Below are 18,829 nucleotides of genomic sequence, written 5' to 3'. Positions count from 1 at the left end.
GAAAAGTGGGTGAAGGGAGACGTCGGACAGGGCAAAATATGACAAAATAATAATTTATAAACTATCAAGGGCTCATAAGGGAGGGGGGAGCGGGGAGGGAGGGGAAAAATGATGACCTAATGTCGGGGGTTTAAGCGGAGAGAAAATATTTTGAGAATGAAGTACAAATGCGCTTTACACAATTGATGTGTGTATGGATTGCGGTAACAGTTGTATGAGCCCCTAATAAAATGTTAAAAATAAATTTTAAAAAAAAGAAGAAAGGTTACTAGCTGGCCAAAAAAACAAACAAAACATCTTTAGCTCTGTGGTTCTTGCTAACTTATTCTGAGGCTAATTAGACCTAGTTTTGTACTTGTAGCCAAATGTATCTTATATAGTAAAATACAAATAGCAAATATCATCTGAAGTGGTTCAACACGTTTTGATCCTCTTAATAAGTGCCTAGTCTGTGCTGGCCACTGAAGTATGCCCTCATTAGACCAGAGGAGGCCTTGTGGGAGCTGTGTGTGTATTAGATCTAAAAGAATGACAGGTAGCATTTAGATAAGTAGACATGGAAGGATAGGTGGTTGTAACTATACAAATAACTATATATGGACAAACACCCCAAAGGGGGACCAGATATGTTGGGAACACTAAGTATTCTGTAATGTGGAGTCCATAAAGGAAAATTTTGGGAAATAAAGCTGAAAAGTTAGAGCTATATGTTGGTGTCTCTTAGAACTCAAGCTAAAATATATGCATCTCTAAGTAACTGAAAACTCAATGGAAACAAAATTAGACTTTATCACTAAGCAAATTTATTGGCTCCCATAACTAGATATCCTAACTGGTGGGCTTACTCTAGTAACAAGCTCTCTTTCTTTCAGTTTTACTGAGAGAGAGAATGGTTTCATCTTCATCCAGAGTATGCGGGCCCACATGCAAGACAGACAAGAAGCATGGGATACCTGTTAGATGTGATTTTTGTTATATTTAGGTGATGTCTCTAAAGTCCTTTTAAAAATTCCACAGGGGAGGTGTGTGTGTGGTGGGTGGTAGGTGGGTGTGGGTGGGTGGGGGTGGTGGTGGCAGTAAAAAAAAAAAAAAAAAAATTCCACAGGGGAAAAAAATTCCACAGGAATCTCCTTGCACCTAACTGGATTGTGGACCCACTCCAAAAACCCAATACATGTGGCTTAGAGAGTGGTATGCGGCGACAGGCACTAGCAGGAATTCTTGATGGGAAGGGTGCCAGAATGGCCTCAGTTGGTGTAATGATAGCACATTTGTTTGGGATATGTTTATTTATTTCTTAAGGAAAAGCTAGAGAAAGCTCTTCCTTGATGAGATGGTTCCAAAGAGTGACTGTGTGCATAAACCTTTTATGGCAAATACTTCATGTCACCCATGCAACAATAGTCTATTTTTTGAGATCAAAAAGTAATGCAAACATTTTTCCAAAACCATTTGTTCTTATACCTGAGCCCATTGATGTAGCCATTGTGTTAATCTATCTGGGTGGCTTAACATAGTTGTGCTCATCATTGTGGTAGAATGGACGAGTTTACAAAGCGGCACTGACATGCACAACTGTCAAGATCAGTGTGACTTGAAGTGAACTCGGAAGCACCTAACAACAACTGGAATGTCTCTTCCTAAAACTAGAAACCAGTCACTCGTGGTGCCATTCACTTAGAAATCGAAGTCTGGTTTTTAGCATTAAAAAAATCACTTCTTGAGGATCAAGATGAAGTTAGTTGTTGTTGTTATTGTTAGATGCCATTGAGCTGGCTCCAACCCATAGTGACCCAATGCACAACAGAATGAAACAATGCCCATCCTGGGCCATCCTCACAGTCTTTGTATGCTCGAGCCCACTGATGTCCGTGTCAATCCATTGCATTGAGGGTCTTCCACTTTTTTGCCACCCCTCCCCTCTACCAACTATGATATCCTTCTCCAGGGACTGGTCTCCCTTGACAATCTATCAAAAGTCTGTAAGACAGAGGCCATCCTTGCCTTTAAGGAGCACTCCAGCTTTACTTGTTCCAATAAAGATCAGTTTGTCCTTTTAGCAGTCCATGGTACTTTGAATAATCTTCTCCAGCACCACAATTCAAATGCATCAATTCTTCTATGGTCTTTCTTATTCAGTGTCCAACTTTTACAGGCATCTGATGCAGTGGAGAATACCACGGCTTGAGTTAGGCACAACTTAGTCCTCAAAGTAACTTCCTTGCTCTTCAATACTCTAAAGAGGTGCAGCAGATTTACCTAATGCAATATGTCTGTTGATCTTGTCTGCTGCTTCCATGAGCATCGGTTGTGGATCCAACCTAGACAAAATCCTTGACAACTTCAACCCTTTATTTATCATGATTTATTGACCCAGTTGTGAGGATTTGGGTCTTCCTTACACGAGTTGTAATCTATACTGAAGGCTACAATCCTTTGATCTTCATCAGCTAGGGTGTCAAGTCCTTACTTTCAACAAGCAAGGTTGTGTCATGTGCATACTGCAGGTTATTAATAAGCCATCCTCCAACTCTTATACCGCATTCTTCCTATAATTTAGCTCCTCTGATGATTTGCCTAGCAAATAGATTGAACAAGTATGGTGAGAGGGCACAACCCTGATGCACACCTTTCCTGATTTTAAAGCGTGCAGTATTCTCTTGTTCTGTTCACGCAACTGCCTCTTGCTCCATGTACATGTTCATCATGAAAACAATGAAGTTCTCCAGAATTCTCATTCTTCTCAAGGTTATCCACAGTTTAGCATGGTCCACACAGTCAAATGCCTTTGCACAGTCAATGAAACACAAGGACACATCTTTCTGGTATTTTGTTTTCAGCCAAAATCTGTCATCAGTAATGTCCCTGTCCTCTTCTGCATCCGGCCTGAACTCTGACAGCTCCCTGTCAATGTACTGCTGCTACTGTTGTTGGATGGTCTTCAGCAAAATATTGTGGTATCGGTGGTATCAGTCTATCATTTGAGCATTCTGTTGGGTCACCTTTCTTTGGAATGGGCACAACTATGGATCTCTTCCAGTCAGTTGGCCAGGTAGCTGTCTTCCAACTTTTCTGGCATAGACCAGGGAGTGCCTCCTGTGCTTCTGCAGCTTGCTGGTATTCCATCCAGTATCAGGATGAAGTTAATTAGTTTTCCTAAATTCCAAATATTCAAGTACATTTAAGTTGGGAGGAAAGAGAAAGAAATGATTATGGTACGACCTCCAAACCATGGCCCTGGGCTTTTAGGCCAAGAACCAGCTTCACCTTCAGGGCTCAGCTTTCAGCTAACTGATGGCACTGTTGTTATGTACCAGCAAGTCCGTCCCCACTCCCAGCCTCCCTGTGTTCACTAGAACGAAACACGGCTTGCTCCTGTATCACCCTCACCTTGGTTCTTATATTCAAGTCCACTGCTGCAGCCACTGTGTCAGTCTGCCCTGTCGAGGACCACTCCTTTTCCGCTGCCCCACTCCGTGCCCGAGCACGATGTCCTCCAGGGATTGGCCTTTCTTGACAACATGCCGACCTAGCCTCTAAGGAGCATTCTGGCTGTACTTCTAACAAGACAAATTTGTTTGTTCTTTTGGCAATAGACAGGCCTATAAGATGAACAACACCAGGGACGAATGCACTCATTAAACAATCAACCATATGAGAGCGAAAGAGCAGCATTTGCCAAGGTACCAAGCTCCGAAGGAAGGGACGGAAAAGGACGGATGGGAACAGGAAACAGGGAGGTAGTGGGGAGAGGAAGAGTGTTGTTATATTGTGGGGACTGCGATCAAGATCACAAAGCATGTATGAATTGTTGAATGAAAAAACAGTTTGCCCTAAACTTTCACTCAAATCACATGAATAGTTACCCCCAAATAAGAAAGGAAGTATCCAATTTTGTGAGTGGTTAAGAGTCCTGCACCTCTAGGCTCCTCCATTATGGCTGAACATTTGCTTTAAAATGGTATGGCTCTGTTCTGCTGGGAGTCTGTCCTGCATGGGCAGTGTGGAGGTCTCATCAGAGATCCGGTTACATGCAGAATTTGTGGCTCCTCCTCAGAGCCATTTATGGCTCTTACTCTTTCTTGTCAGAGAGCCTTCACTCTCAGACTTAGGTGGCTCTGACTCCTCGACCAGTAGCACTACGCACTGCTATGGGTGCTACCGCACCCCTCCACGGCAGTCTCTGGGAAGCATCTCGGGTGCAAAGCTGCCCAGAGGAAACACTCCCCCAGGGCCGGCCCCCTTTCCAGGCTTCCACTCGGCCTGCTTTCAGTCACTCTCCAGGGCCCTAAGGACGACTTTCTGTGTTTTGTCTAGAATTTATCAATACTACCGGTGAGCTACTCTGCCATTTCATGAAGCAGAACTCCTCTTGCTTTATTGTAATGGATACTAAAAGCTGCAGGGAGAATTAACAAATAAATGGCAGTGTCCTAGGTGAGAGAATGGGCTTGCTTCTACGTGTTCCCTGGTTGACGTTCCTTGCCTTCTACTCTTAAGCCGTCTTGCGTTGTCGGAAAGCGACCCGGAGCCTAGGGAGCAAAAGCACGTGGCAGCACTTGGTGACAAGGTGTCTATCTGTGTGACTTAGGGTTAGTTTCATTAGTGAAAGTTAATATTGGTGTGGAGATGCGCGAGAACTATATTCTTAAACGGAACACATACAGCAGTAGTCTCAACCTTCCTAATGCTCGACGACCCTTTAATACAGTTCCCCAGCTGTAAAATTATTTTTGTTGCTACTTCATAACTGTAATTCTACTACTGTTATGAATCATAATGTAAATATCTGATGCAGGATGTTTTTTCATTATTACAAATTGAACATAGTTAAACATAATTAAAGCATAGTGATTAATCACAAAACAATATATACCGTAATTATATATTGTGATTTATCTGTTTTCTGATGGTCTTAGGTGACCCTTGTGAAAGGGTCGTTCGACTCCCAAAGGTGTCCTTGACCCACAGGTTGAGAACCGCTGGCATAGATGGATCCCCCAGGATGTGTCCAAAAGTTGCCGTGTCCCAGAGAAGCACACTGCTCGCCAGCCTCGACACCTAAGGCAGAAATTCTGAGCATGTTCTTCTCCAGTTTAAAAACCTTTCTGTGAGAGGTTACCCATATTGCTGATGGGAGTATAAATTGGTATCTCCTTTCTGAAGATAGCGTACAATGCACTTTAAGAATTGACCTTGTAATTTCCTTCTGGAAATTCTTTCTGTAAGTACACACATCATATGTAGGAACATTCATACAATGCTCTTCATTGCCACATTGTTTTTGATTAACACAACACGATAAGCAGTGTCCAATAGGAATTTAATGTTAGCTTTTGACACTTGGCAGTCACTGTTCAGCGTGTTGCTTTTGTGTGATTGGCTTGAGGCTGGCTTCCCCATGGTCTCAGTGGCACAGGAAGGCCTAGTCACGGAAGGACAGAGCCCCGTAACAACTGCAGACCAGTCTATTCACTGCCCGATACAGAGCCCACAGCACATGGGAGCACAGTACTGCTGGCCGTGCTGTAGGAGAGCTGGAACTTCCCAATCACCGCCACCACCGCCGGCGTTTCTAAGTGCTTACCACATACCACGTACTATTGTCGCACTTTACCTGTGTGGCAGCCTTGTACATAACATTTGCTCCCCTTCACAGGTAAGGGAACGAAGTCAAACTGAGATTAAAGGATTTTCCCCAACATCACACAGCTGGCAAGTGGTGGAGCCAGAATTGAACCCCCAACAGGATTCGAGAAACTGGTCTCCCCACCATGTGCCACAGCACCTTCTGGGAGCGGCTTAAACAGTACTTTTGTGGTGGGGAATCTCAGCATTACAGCGCACCCCCTGCGTGAGACATACCGAAGGCCAGCGTGGAGCGTACAGAGGGGAAGTGTCCCTGGAAACAAGAGGGTCTATTTTCACAGGGGGAGGAGTTTTGAAAGAGCTCAGACATACCAGCCTGTGGGATGATTTCCTGTATGTTGGGCATTCCCAATTTTTGAGTTTTCTAACTTACAGACAGCATCTTATAGGACCATCTTCTCTTCATCAGCCCATACAGAGTGGGGACAATTCCAGTTCTGGTGAGAGGTTATAGTAGCAAACTTGAACCTTGGATCTTACTTCGGCCTTCTATCTCATTGAAATATTTGATAGACCAAAACACTTCTGTATTCCTGCTTTAGAGTCGCGTAGTGTATTTGAGAGTAAGAAAATTACTAAGAAAAAGAAAGTTATTTTCAGTGTAAATAAACATGTATGTGGCGTACTTTGCTTTTTATTTCTTTCATTATTTTTGAAGGCAGTTTTCATCAAAACTGCTGAGCTCTTGAAGTGCTGACAGGTTTTTCATTTTATACTTCGTTCTTCTTTCCACTCTCCTCTCTCTTATCCAACTAATACTTTAATTCGGGTGTTCATTAATCACCCCCAGTCTTTAAGAAGGTGAAAGGAGGGAATTTGATGATAAAGTGACTAATAATATCCCATCTGATTTCTGTTGTTGTATCTAAATGACCCTGCTACTCGAAGCAATAGACACGTTCACTAGAGACCGAACAACGCATATTGGTCCCCAGGGGCTGGAAGAAGAGTAACTGCATGAGCCAATCAGGTTTCTTTTGGGAAGGTGGGAAAGCTTTGGAACTAGATCGAGGTGGTGGTTGTAGAACACTGAGATTATACTAAATACCATGGAATTGTTTGCTTTACAGTGGTTCATTTTATGTCATGTGACTTTCTCCTCAATCTTTTTTTAAAGCCTCCAAAGGAGTCTTGAATATGGTCATTTGGGTCCTTTCAAATTTGTTTTTCTTTATTTGATCTGGACAATGTATAATTCGGGTAACTACAGACACTGATGAGGGTTTTTGTGATGGCATGTAAGCATTAGAATAGTTTCTAAATACTTGCTAAATGAAAGTAGTTGACTTGTGTCTTACCTAAATGTAAAATAGGAAAACAGGCCTCTTTGGAGTAAACCCTGGCCTGCTCAGACTTTCCAAACATAACAGGAGAACTTCTGAGATGAAATGGGGGAAACTCATTCTCCCTCCCACAACCCCAGTTAAATCAAGGGAAAGTGCTTTGTTTTAATTTAAGGTGTAAGCCTGCAGGGATTGGGGGGGGGGGGGTGGCGGGAAGAGCAGGGGACAGACACTGGCAGTAAGGACTTGGGATATTGGGTCCCAAACCCAAACTCCCTGCCATCGAGTCAAGGCTGAAACATGATGCCCCTACAGGGCAGGGTAGAACTGCCCCTGTGGGTTTCTGAGACTATCACTCACAGACAGCCTCCTCTTTCCCCCCAGGAGCCACTGGTGGTTTCTAACTGCTGACTTAGAGATTAGCAACCCAGTGTGTAACCTGTGACCACCAGGTAGGGTGGGGGGTGGTATTGGATGGAGTAATAAATAATGTAACAAACCCCTTCAGCCCAGAGCCAACCTGATTGGTAACCCAGAGCCTCCAAAAGGTAGTACCTGTGGAAATGAGCATGCAGATGCCACACTTGGGAAGGCTAGGTGAGGTCTGAACCTGTTTGAGAAGAACTCGGATGGTCCAAGCAAACATGACTGCTCAGCGTCCTGCCGGTTTTCAATGACCAGAGTTAGGTCGTGGTTCTTAATGCTGACTTCTGAAGTGAAGTTGTTTTTTGTCCTTTTTCCCTGCTTTTGAATAGGATCTTTCCAATTAAAGATGTGCCCCTGGAGACCGAGGATGACCTTGCCAATTGGCTCTATCAACGGTTCATTGAAAAAGAAGACCTCTTATCACATTTTTATAAAACAGGTACACAATATCCTATTTTATATATACATGTATACCTCTGAAGTTACTGATGGTTCTAAGATATACTTTAGGAAAAATAATCTTTTTTTTTATTCATGTGATAGTCTTAAGCAGTGGTTCTCAACCTGTGGGTTGTGACCCCTTTGGGGTTCAAAAGACCCTTTCACAGGGGTCTCCTGATTCATAATAGTAGGAAAATGACAGTGATGAGGTAGCCACGAAAATAATTTTATGGTTGGGGGATCACCACAACATGAGAAACTGTATGAAAGGGTCGCAGCATGAGGAAGGTTGAGAACCACTGGTCTAAAGGAATCAGAGTAGTTCTTTCTTTAAGTATCTAGCTTAGAATTTTTGTAAAGACATGTACATTAAAGCTAGTGGACAAGGTTCAGATGAAGAGTGTAAGAGTTAGACAAACACAAGAGTTAGACATACACAAGAACCCAGCCTAAGGTAGATTACAGTTACACACATGCAGTTCTATAGGGTGTTTTATGACATTTCACATACATGCTTTGGCATGGCACTGATTTTAAATAACACTCGTCTAGCTAAGGAGCCCGTGTGGCATGGTGGGTTATGCATGCACTGGGCTGCTAACTGCAAGGTCAGTAGTTTGAAACCAGTAGCTGCTCTGTGGCAGAAAAAAAGGGGACTTTATACTTCTGTAAAGAGTTACAGTCTCAGAAATCCACAGAGGGTAGAGCCACTATGAATCTAGAATGGACCCAGTGGCCATAAGTGAGTAATACTGTAGTTATTTGAGATCATTTCAAACTGCATGTTTACATGCTTACTTTTCCTTTACATGTAGGGGTAAAGTTCATTTTTTAAGTCTTAAGGGATACAACTTTATACTTTCTTCTCCAGAAGGAACAAATGACAATTTACACTCAGATTTCTTCTGTTCCTAAAATTCTTTATGTGAAAATGACAATGCCCTGAGGAAGACTAGCCAAGAAAGCGAGAGGGAGGAAGAAAGGGAGTCAGGAACGGAGGAAGCAAACAGGGCAGTGTGTCAGGCCTGGAGGAGGGAGGGTTTTCACAATTTGCCCAGTTGTGTCGGCCTGCTTTCCAGGCCCTGGTGGCATATTGGCTAGGTTGGCAGTTCCAGCCCCTGGCCGCTCTGGGAGAAAGCGAAGGCTGTCTGCTCCTGTAACAATTTACAGCCTCAAACCCACGGGGGCAGTTCTGCTCTCTCCAGGAAGGTCGCTGTGAGTCAGAATCAACTTGATGGCAATGAGTTTCCTTCTTGGTTTGGAGACTCCTTCCTAGAAAAGAAAGCTGTCCCATGGAACGCTGGCCATGGAATATAGATGAACAGAAAGCCCTGTTTTCTCCACGCCTAGCCTGTTTGGGAACAGAATGGAAGGTGATGATAAATCACACTTCCAAAAGGCTAATGTAGAGAAAAGGTTGCTATGTCAATGACAGATTTTATACATTTTTTTCATGTTTTATTTTTACTTTTTTTTTTTTTGGTGAAAATCCACATGATAAAAAATGTACACCACAACTCAAATGGAATATATTATGGGCAGCTGTTCCCTCCACCTTTTCCAGGTTATTTCACCAACATTGATGTAAATTGCATATCTGTTACATTAATTGAATTTAATGTTTGTGTCTTTACATTTGAGATTTGTTTCACTTGACCCTGAAGGGAATTCCTACCGTCCTGGCCTTTGACTCAGGCAGTGGATTAATGTACACAACTATGACAGGCGTTAGCCACTGTTTGTTGTTGAGGCCACTGAAGACCACAGAAATAAGATGCCCCTCTGCTCTGTGAGGCCTACTCCCGATTCTCTTCCCCAGCTGGATAGGGGGCATGGGAATGAAGAAGGCAGGAGGTGTCCTGTGTCCTGGCCAACAGAGTCTCTCTTCCTTTCCAGTCTCTCTTGCCTTATGATTTATGGTGGCTTTAATTGCAGCAACCATAATGAAGCCTCTTCTTAAGAATGCTATTTGCATAATAAGGATCCCTGGTGGCAAAATGGGTAAGTGCTTTGCTGCTAACCCAAAGGTCTGTGGTTCAAAGCATCCAGCCACTCACTGCCTGGGAGAAAGGCCATTGAAACCATCTGATAGCGACCCTATAGGACCGTGGCCATATAGAAGAGGGGGGAACTGCCCGTGAACAGCACTGGGCATCTTTGCATAATAGACCATGAAAGTGCTTTCTGTAAATGGCTGGCTTTTGAGAAGCAAATCCTCTCCTGAATCAGCTTACGCTAGAGGATTATCTGCAAGGACAAAGACTGTTGTGCACTGCTGAACAGTGTTATCAAGATGACCTGCAGTAGCATCGCTTTGAAGTGGTCTAGCTTTCCAGAAAAGAATCTGTAGAGGCACCTGTTTACTTTGTGTTCCTCCTCTGTATTGTAAAATGTTTCATAAAACATCTTGTCTTTTGGAAATGTGTGATTGACATGACAGCCACATTTTGTGACTCTAACATTTCATTTGTATGCTGGTTCTCAAAGTATGTAATGCCTGTTTGACCTCTCCTGTGTCCTGGCCACTCTGGAAGTCTCTAGGGGGACAGTGAGCAAGGGGTCCACCAGAGGCCCTGCTCGCAGGTGGTTTATATACTCCAGAGGGAGAGGCCGACAAGACAGGCTGTAGAGAGAAAGAAATGAAGGCTCATTGCACATCATGAAAAGGGCCGTGGAGCAAGTAGATGTGGAGATGGAGAGTGACCACAGCAGGGTTGGGTAGCAGTAGGTATATTTTCTCATATCAGAAGAATGCAGATGAACCTACTGTTCATTGAAGTGGAGGAGCAGCTTCCAGGCTGGGAGAATGAAGGCTAAGGCTTACAGCAATGGTTCTCAACCTTCCTAATGCCGCGACCCTATAATACGATTCCTCATGTTGTGGTGACCAACACCCCCCCCAACATAAAATTAGTTTTGCTGCCACTTCATAACTGTAATTTTGCTACTGTTATGAATAGGGCAACCCCTGTGAAAGGGTTGTTTGACCCCCAAAGGGGTCATGACCCACAGGTTGAGAACTGGCTTACAGGCAAGGAAGAGCTTGGCCCTTTGAAGAAAACTCATTGCCATCAAGTTGATGGCAACTCATAGTGACCCCATAGGAGAGGGTAGAACTACACCTTGTGAGCTATCGAGACTATAACTCTATGGGAGTAGGAAGCCCCATGGAGCAGCTGGTGGTTTCGAACTGCAGATCTTGGGGATCACAGTCCAAGACATAACCACTAATGCTACCAGTGATCCCTTGGCCCTAGGAAGAGTGTACTTCAAATAAGAGTCCTGGTGCGGTCGTTGAGTATGCATTAGTGGACTGCTAACCACAGGGCAAGCTGTTCCAGCCTAGCAGCTGCTCTACAGGAGGAAGACAGAGCTTTCTACTCCCGGAGAGATTTACAGCCCCGGAAACCCAAGGGGCTGTTCTGTAGGTTCACTCTGGGTCAGCATCTACTCGATGGTAGTGGGGTGGGTCAAGAGTAATGCCTTTGTTTTAAAATACTTGTATTTTAAGCTCTTGTGAAACTGATATTTAACTTTTATTGCAGGACACTGTCTCCTTCCCCACACAGAGTACAACAGATTAATATTTCTGTTTTGTCTTTTAGGAGCTTTTCCACCTCTCAAGGGCCATAAGGAAGCTGTTTCCAGGGACATGACCCTCAGCAATATGAGGCTATTTCTCTCACACTCTTTCGCATTTTTGTCAGGCTATATGTGGTACAATGTCATTCAATATTTTTACCATTGCCTGTTTTAGAAATTGACTCACCAAGGTCACCATAGGAGTTCAGACTTTCATAAATGTACGTTATTTTTCATGTGCAAATCAGATTATATATATATATATATATATAAGGCAGAGGAAATGAATGGATGGATGAATATTTATCCCCCTTGGGGATATTTTAAAACTCTACTAAAATGAGCATCAGTACTATAATGATCTGCTAATCTATTTTAAGAATTTCCATGTTTTAAAAAGATGTACTCTACCACACTTTTAAGCAAACATCACATATGGAGAAAAGGATGCCATAAAATCATCCGAGAACACTGAGGAATTCGGTTGCCACCAGAGATACCTGAGAATTTCGTTTAAGCCTGGAAAGTTGTATCTGTTGCTCTTAGCAAATAGTTTCTCTCTCAGCAGTGCTCCAGGCCCCTCAGTCCCCCAGTTCCCGCCCGGCTCCTGGCCACCTCTCAGGGAGCTGGTTAGCTGAAGCACTGTCTCCCTGTCACATGAGGTCACCAATGCAGATCCTCAAGCATCTTCCGTCGGGGCGGGGACATGTTCCAGGACTAAAATGCGTCTTTGAAGCCCTGCCCAGGCTAGTTCAGTCCAGCACCATGTTTACATGCGCTAGTGCTGTCCCCCAGACGCAGGGCCACAAGATTCCTCTTGTTGTGTAGAAGTCAGACCATAGATTGAGAACTGTCTTTTCCAAAATGCACTTTTATAAGACGTGAATATTGTGACCATCCGTACATAGCCTAGCCTGAAAAGAAGTGCGTACATCGTCAGGATTCTTGGGGGAGGCTCTTTGGTCCCTTGTGTTTGCCTGCGTGCTGGCCTGCTGGCTGCCCAGTGCCCTGCCTGGGGCGCCTGCCCTTGCTGAGGCGGGAGTGCTAGCCTCAGCTCGGCGTTGGCTTTTGTTTTGTTCTCCACTTTGGCACACTAGCACCAAATGCACTTGGGGAAAGTTGAAACAAATTAATGCCAAACACCTGAAGGGTCACTTTGCTGGGACACTGGCTAGTTTATTTGCGGCGTGGGCAACTGGGGCCAGACAGTGACTTAAAATGGCCACCAGTTGTCACCTGGCAGCCTGGAACCTGTGTGGACAGTGCTCTGCGGTTTCAGCATCGCCCTGGAGGAGCTGCCGCCGGCCGGCCAGAAGACGGACCAGCACAACACTGAGAGCTTCTCAAGAGGATAAAGTTGGTTAATATTTCTAGAAACTAGGACTGTTCTGTATCTGTCACTGTGTTGATGTGATTTACCTCATGGGCAAACCAAACTCTTCTCATGAAGCAGTGGCATTTCCTGGGCCCCTAACCCACGGCCCAGTGCTGAGGTAGAGTAGGCTCCTCCACGTGGGATGCTGAGACTATTAAGATCCCAGCATGCCAGTGGTAGTTTCCTGGGAGACGAGCATTGTAGTCAGTCCCCTGTTGTCTCGAATCACACAAGTAACAATTTTGAGACGTAGACGATAAAATAAAAACAAAGGCTGATGTTTTCCATTTTTGAATAAGCCAAAAACAAACTGAGAAGATGTGACTTTTCCCCAGTTGTGTGGGAAAGGTAAAGCAACACCAAATAAATGCCCCCAGCAGCTGTCGGTCAAGATAACTCCCTGCGCGTGTGAAAGCAAATGGTGTGTTCACCGGAATACCTCACACTGAATAGTGTACTGCTACTGGTACAGTGCGGGTGACAGTGCTCATGTGCTTGCTTTGGTCATGTCGGTTGTTGGTGCCATTAGGGGTGGGGAGGGGCGGGGATCTAGGTATTTCATTGTGCGCCCAACAGAGGGACAGTTGTACACAGGAAACCAGCCTCACTTGTGCAGTATGGCTGAGGGTGATAAGAAGCCTAATAGAAACCTAAAAGATGCTTCTGTTTGCAACTCGGCAAGCACTACTAATTTGTAAAGTAAATGGAAATGGTTCATTTGAGAGATTGGTTAGCTGCAGGGGATCAGTTGCTTGCTGTCAAGTACAGCATGTAGTGCCCTCCCTCCGAGATGTTCTCATCACTGCTAAGGCAAGCCAGAAGGTGGAATGGCCAGTTCTGCTCTCAGAAAACAAAAACACCCACGTGTACATAAATGTGGGTTAGGCCTGCCATTTCCATCCCTGCTCCAAAGGCACACGGTATCAGTGAACAACTGTCTGCACTAAACAAACGTCTGTAAGGTGCTTTGCTTTTCAAGCGCAGTATCATTTCAACTGTCTAGGGTGACAAATACCAATAGATGTGTGATTTAATTTTTTTAGTGGACCTGTGAGTTGTAAATAGATGTGTATTTGATCAAATTCTTTCAGCAACACATGCTCCCTCTGCTACTTGCAAAAGGTGTGCCTGAGCTCGTTGGTACTGGTTTCCTTCTCAGTCCCTGGAGTTGGGCTTGCACTAGGGACAGAGTAGTGTTCTTCCATGGTAGTCTGAGGAAGCAGCAGTCCTCCACTGTACAGAATGGAATAAAAATTCCCAGTGCGTGCATTCTTTGGGAAGAGACAGGAAAGGAGGTTTAAAGGAAGACACATTTCATCAAAGGGGAAAGGAATCCAAACTATGCCAGGCCTACACCACCCCACCCCCACCCCCACCAGGCCCCGTGGCTTGTGGACTCTCAGCACTTCTCAGGCCTGGCTGCTCTGCCTCGCCCTAGGAGAGGCTTGTGAACCCGGGCTGAGTCCGTGACGGGGCCTCCGCTTGGCTGCAGCAGGTCCAGTGACTACAGAAGGGACAGCCCAGCAGTTCGCCCTCGGCTTCGTTGGTGTTAAATAGGCACATGTTGTGGAGAGGCCTGTACACTAATGAAAGAAAATTAGAGGTGAAAACACTGTTTGGGGTGGGCATATACATTGATTGAAAATCTAAGCCACAGATTTCTTAATAAGATAGCTTCGAACTCAGATGTCACAGTATGAAGGTGTTTTCAATATTACAACCAACCCTTCATTTTCCATAGTAAAGGTACTAGGATTAAAGAATCCAGTAATTATAAGGAAACCAAAAATACCATTTTATTTATATCTTTGAATTTCTACTCTCATAAAAGAACATTTTTTTCTCTCTCTAGGGCTACTTGTTTTTTCGTTTTTGTTTTTGAATGGTATGCGTTGCATTATACGTTCTCTTGCCTGTGTATTTATGACTGTGAATGAGTTGGGAATGTGAAATGACTAGGAAAGGACAGGTATGAGGCAGAGGAGCCCCCAGTCCAAGCCTGCATCATCCGCACGCTGGACAGAGTGATGGCACTGAAATTGTTCTCAAGCTGTCTTAGGAAACCGTCACTCACCAAACTATAAGCCTCCGCACATACTCCGGAACACCACCGTCACGTGGCGGGACTTGATGCTGAGAATGCCGCTTCAGTCTTTGCTCACGTCACTCACTCCTTGTGCATCTGTAACGCTTTTTGACAATCATTTTCTAACTGGTTCTTCGAACCAGTTGGACATGGTTAGAATCACAGGAAGTTGTCCTCAATCATGGGTGGAATCAGAATTCCTTTTTTAGAAAATATTTTATTTGCACAGCAAAATAGGAAGAGTTCATTTTCTTCGTTTTTCGTTCAAAATAATTACACAGGATTTCCTTGGGAGCTACACCATGAGTGTGTCCAGCTCTGGTTCACAAAGGACGGGGAGAAATGGCTTGTCTTAAGATTACTGCTCTTCGTAGCTTGCCACGTGGTGTTGGAAACCACACAGTCGAAAGCAGCACGGGAGCAGTTACACCGGTTAGTTTGTGAGGCTGGAGACAAACCTCGTGCCGGGGACCAAACCACCTCGGGTGCCAGTCGAGATCACCAACGGGCTGGGTGTGTGCTGGAGCAGTCATGGCTGGTGCTTGATTCTGATCACTGTGCCCCGATCCCTGGCCATTAGGAACTGGGGCCTGGCCACTAGCTGAGGAGGCTGAACCGTTGGGGGATGGTGACTGTAGCCACTTCAAAGATCAAATAGAAGTTTTCTGCAAAATTTCCACTTGAGGGTTTTTACATGCGCTATTTTTTTAAACACCCCCTCCCCCCAGTGTATGCACACATCTTATTGTTAGTGTGTAAAACTGTTGAACACATGACTGGTACACAAGTTCTTGACGTGTTAGGAGTCGTGCATTTACAGCTTCTCTCTGGTTGGGTAATGACACAGTTACACATTGAACTGCCATTGTTTGTGTGGAGTGCTTTTTCTGGCGGTTGTGACAAAGTTGTATTTATTTGATACAAATGGCTTTCCTTATGCTGTCGTTTTGACCGCCACGCGCTGCCCTTTTCTTCTCGGTGTCTGCATGTTGCGATGTAAGATGATCAGAACGAATGTAAAGGCTGCGGCAACTGTAAGGGCTGGTCAAACGTGGCTCTGGTTAATGAGTGCATTTGGAATTCTCTCAGTAACCAGATCACCTCCTCAGAAATTTAAACGTAAACACCAAAAGAAGCATTTTCTCAACAAAAATGAATAGCTGGTTCTATTTTGTTTTCCTTTTTAAACCTAGAAAAAATAAAGTTGATTTTGTTTTGTTTTTCAAGTAAAGTGCTTTTCATTCTGGACAGTGGGCTGGGCTTTTGTGTTTGACTGGAGGTGTTTTGACACTGACATCCACCTGTGGGGGTGCACTTAGAATACGCTGAGGACAAGCCGGAACACCAAATGGAAAGCGTCCTACTTCCTGCTTCGGTTTGAAAGTCTTCTCCCTTTCCCTGCAGCCTCCATTCTGTCTGCCCAGTGGTGTGCTGGAAGGGTTTAAAGTCCACCCTCCTTGGGAAAGGTGAAGGCTTAGGTTTTGCTGATAGCAAGGATGTATATCGTACATATAAAATATGCAGCCCTGTCTTGTAAATTCCAACCAGTCATTTAATTCTGAGATGTTTTGTTTTAGCTGAACTTGTATACCATAAGCAACCTCTGTTTTCAAACTGACCATGATCCAAAAAATGGGATTATATTCCAGTCCACTAACTCATTTCCCAATACATTTATTGTCATTCAGTTTGGCAGGTGATCTGCTCTTACATCGCTTCTCACCTTTGTACAATTGATACTCATTAAACGAGACCACTCGGTTTCAGCAGTAATTTTAGGTTTCTGTAGTTCAGTTTTTAACAGCTGTGTAACCACTGGCTGGCAAAACTCTAAAATGCACACCCGGCTCTTGGCAGTCCACGGGAGCGGTATGCTGCATATACCTGCACCCTCTCTGGTTTCGACTTTTTGACTATTAATGTTACATATAGGTTCCAAAGTAGTGCAAATAATTTGTTATCAGCTGCCAAACTATAAGTTGGAGGTCCCCTCCACCCCCCTTCAGAGCTATCATGAGGTGGAGGTCCCAACCCCTTCCCCCACCCCCACTTCAGAACTGTTATGGGGGAAAGGGCTTTGGTGATTTTCCGTCAAGACTGCAGCCAAGAAGATCCAATGGAGAAATTTTACCCTGAACGTGTGACGTTGCCATGACTAGGAATCCACTCCACGGATAGCTGACAAATGTCGGAGAAATGAATGTGTCATTGTGGATCTTACTCATTGCTCTCAGCAAAGTCCCTGTCCCTGACCCTGACGGGTGTTAAAGGGTGGGGAAAGAGTTAACATTGGACCTCTACAGCATGCTTCAGATGTGAACGACTTCTCACAGTGTGTGGCCACCTTGGGTATTTCTCAAGTTGGTTTCCAGCTATCTCGGAGCTATGGAAACCGGGATCTGGGTAATCCCCCGCTTTCCAGAAGTGTGTCACTCTGTGCTTATAAAAGACCCACACGAGGACCTGTTTGGTTTGTTGGGTTTTTTCCCTTTTAAAATTAGTTCTACTGGCACACACTTCATGTATCATACAATTTCATCTTTCAGTCATCACCACAATCACTTTCAGAACATTTCTTCCTCCTCGTCGGTTGGTCAGGACCCACTTTTCTTCACCAAAAGAAATCCTAAGAATTTTAGCTTTGACAAAAGCAAAACGGAGCCAGCGCCCAGCACTGGTTTTGCAGCAAGCCTTCAGTGCCCCCACTAGCAACCAGAGCACCCAGAGTGCGGTTGCCACAACCGTCCACCCCCATGCCCACCCCGAGGGAATCGCACTCCAGAGCCCTGCACTGTGTGGACACTGTCTTAGTGCGAGTGGGGTTTTTCATGTCCCTTGATCTGACTTGGCAGATTACAAATGTTCCCCTTAGAAATGAGTAATTGCTTTTATTGATGCTTACGAACGGTTTCTACTTGCCAGTAGCCAAGGAAACCTTGTGTAGGGTTCCCTAAGCTTTTGTTTCTGTTTTGACCGTAAAAACCATCATTGTTTAGGTAGTTGTGGACTATGTTTGAGCCCAGGGAAAACTTTTTATGCTCATTAAAGCATTTGACACAATCTACCAAATAAGTTGAATAGTCCTTTAACTCTTGCTCTGCCGGCATTTAGGCTGCTGTTTTCATGAGACTGTACTTTTCACTCTTTTGAAGTCGTTTCTGTGGAAGACGAGTCAGATCGGGAGGGAGAGGCCTGAAAGGCCACTGGAAGCGCTTGGAGATGTGTTACTGACCCCTGGCCCTCACCAGGTTGAGGGAGCAGCAGGATGCCATTGTTCTTAATCCCACTTAATATGAAAATGCCCGTTTTAAAAGTTTCTTTTTGCTGAGGGGGAAAAATTGTTACTTTTAAAAGGGGAGGAAATTCTACAGCTTTAAGAAAAAGTCCGTTGTAATGCCAAGTGTGACCATGTCATGACATGCAGATTTGATCAAATCAATACATGTTTACCTCTGAGGAGCTAGACTACCTTATTCTTAACTCAGGGGACTGGGACACGGAAACTAAAATGTCAGTTCAGACCGCATGTGAACACGTTACACATGGAATGGGGCCGGAAGATTGGCTACAAAGTTGATTCTTGCTTTGTCCCCTGGAAAGACGGTTTTTGCATCTCCTTGGAGTACTGACTACATCGAAGGTGTGCCATTCGCTCTGGAAACAGTGCGGGAAGCTCACGCTGTTAGGTAATGTCATCGAGGGAGATTGTGGTCCTCCTTTATCTTCACTCCTTTGTTTCATATTTCTCCATTCCCTGAGAACAGTCTCGTCTTCAGCTCTTTACCAGTTGATGCTGAATCAGGACCTGCTAAAGGACAGATGAGAGAGAGAGAGGTAGGTAGGTAGTTAGGGAGAGAGAGCCTGGCAGCATAGTGGTTACCATTTGGCTGCTAACCTCAAGGTTAGCAGTTCTAAACCACCAGCCATTCCTGGGAGAAAGACTGAGTTTTTTACTCTTCTAAAGACTTAGTCTTGGAAACCCACAGA

The 18,829-nt window shown here is 44.5% G+C and overlaps 1 protein-coding gene across 1 annotated transcript in view; it reads left to right on the top strand.

The window, feature by feature from the left end:
* LPGAT1 (lysophosphatidylglycerol acyltransferase 1) overlaps window positions 1-16,068 on the top strand; it is a 107,949-nt gene extending 91,881 nt beyond the window's left edge. Inside the window, exons 6-7 of the mRNA XM_004699868.2 lie at window positions 7,688-7,797; window positions 11,405-16,068. Coding sequence (XP_004699925.2) covers window positions 7,688-7,797; window positions 11,405-11,556 — 262 coding nt within the window. The 3' untranslated portion in view covers window positions 11,557-16,068. The remainder of the gene's footprint in view (window positions 1-7,687; window positions 7,798-11,404) is intronic.
* The last annotated feature ends 2,761 nt before the right edge of the window (window positions 16,069-18,829 follow it).

Source organism: Echinops telfairi, unplaced genomic scaffold (assembly GCF_000313985.2).
Source record: "Echinops telfairi isolate 266 unplaced genomic scaffold, ASM31398v2 ScPeMD7_7424;HRSCAF=8462, whole genome shotgun sequence".
Lineage (NCBI taxonomy): Eukaryota > Metazoa > Chordata > Mammalia > Afrosoricida > Tenrecidae > Echinops > Echinops telfairi.
The sequence above is the reverse complement of the archived record's forward strand: the minus strand, read 5'-3'. Positions and strand labels throughout refer to the sequence as shown.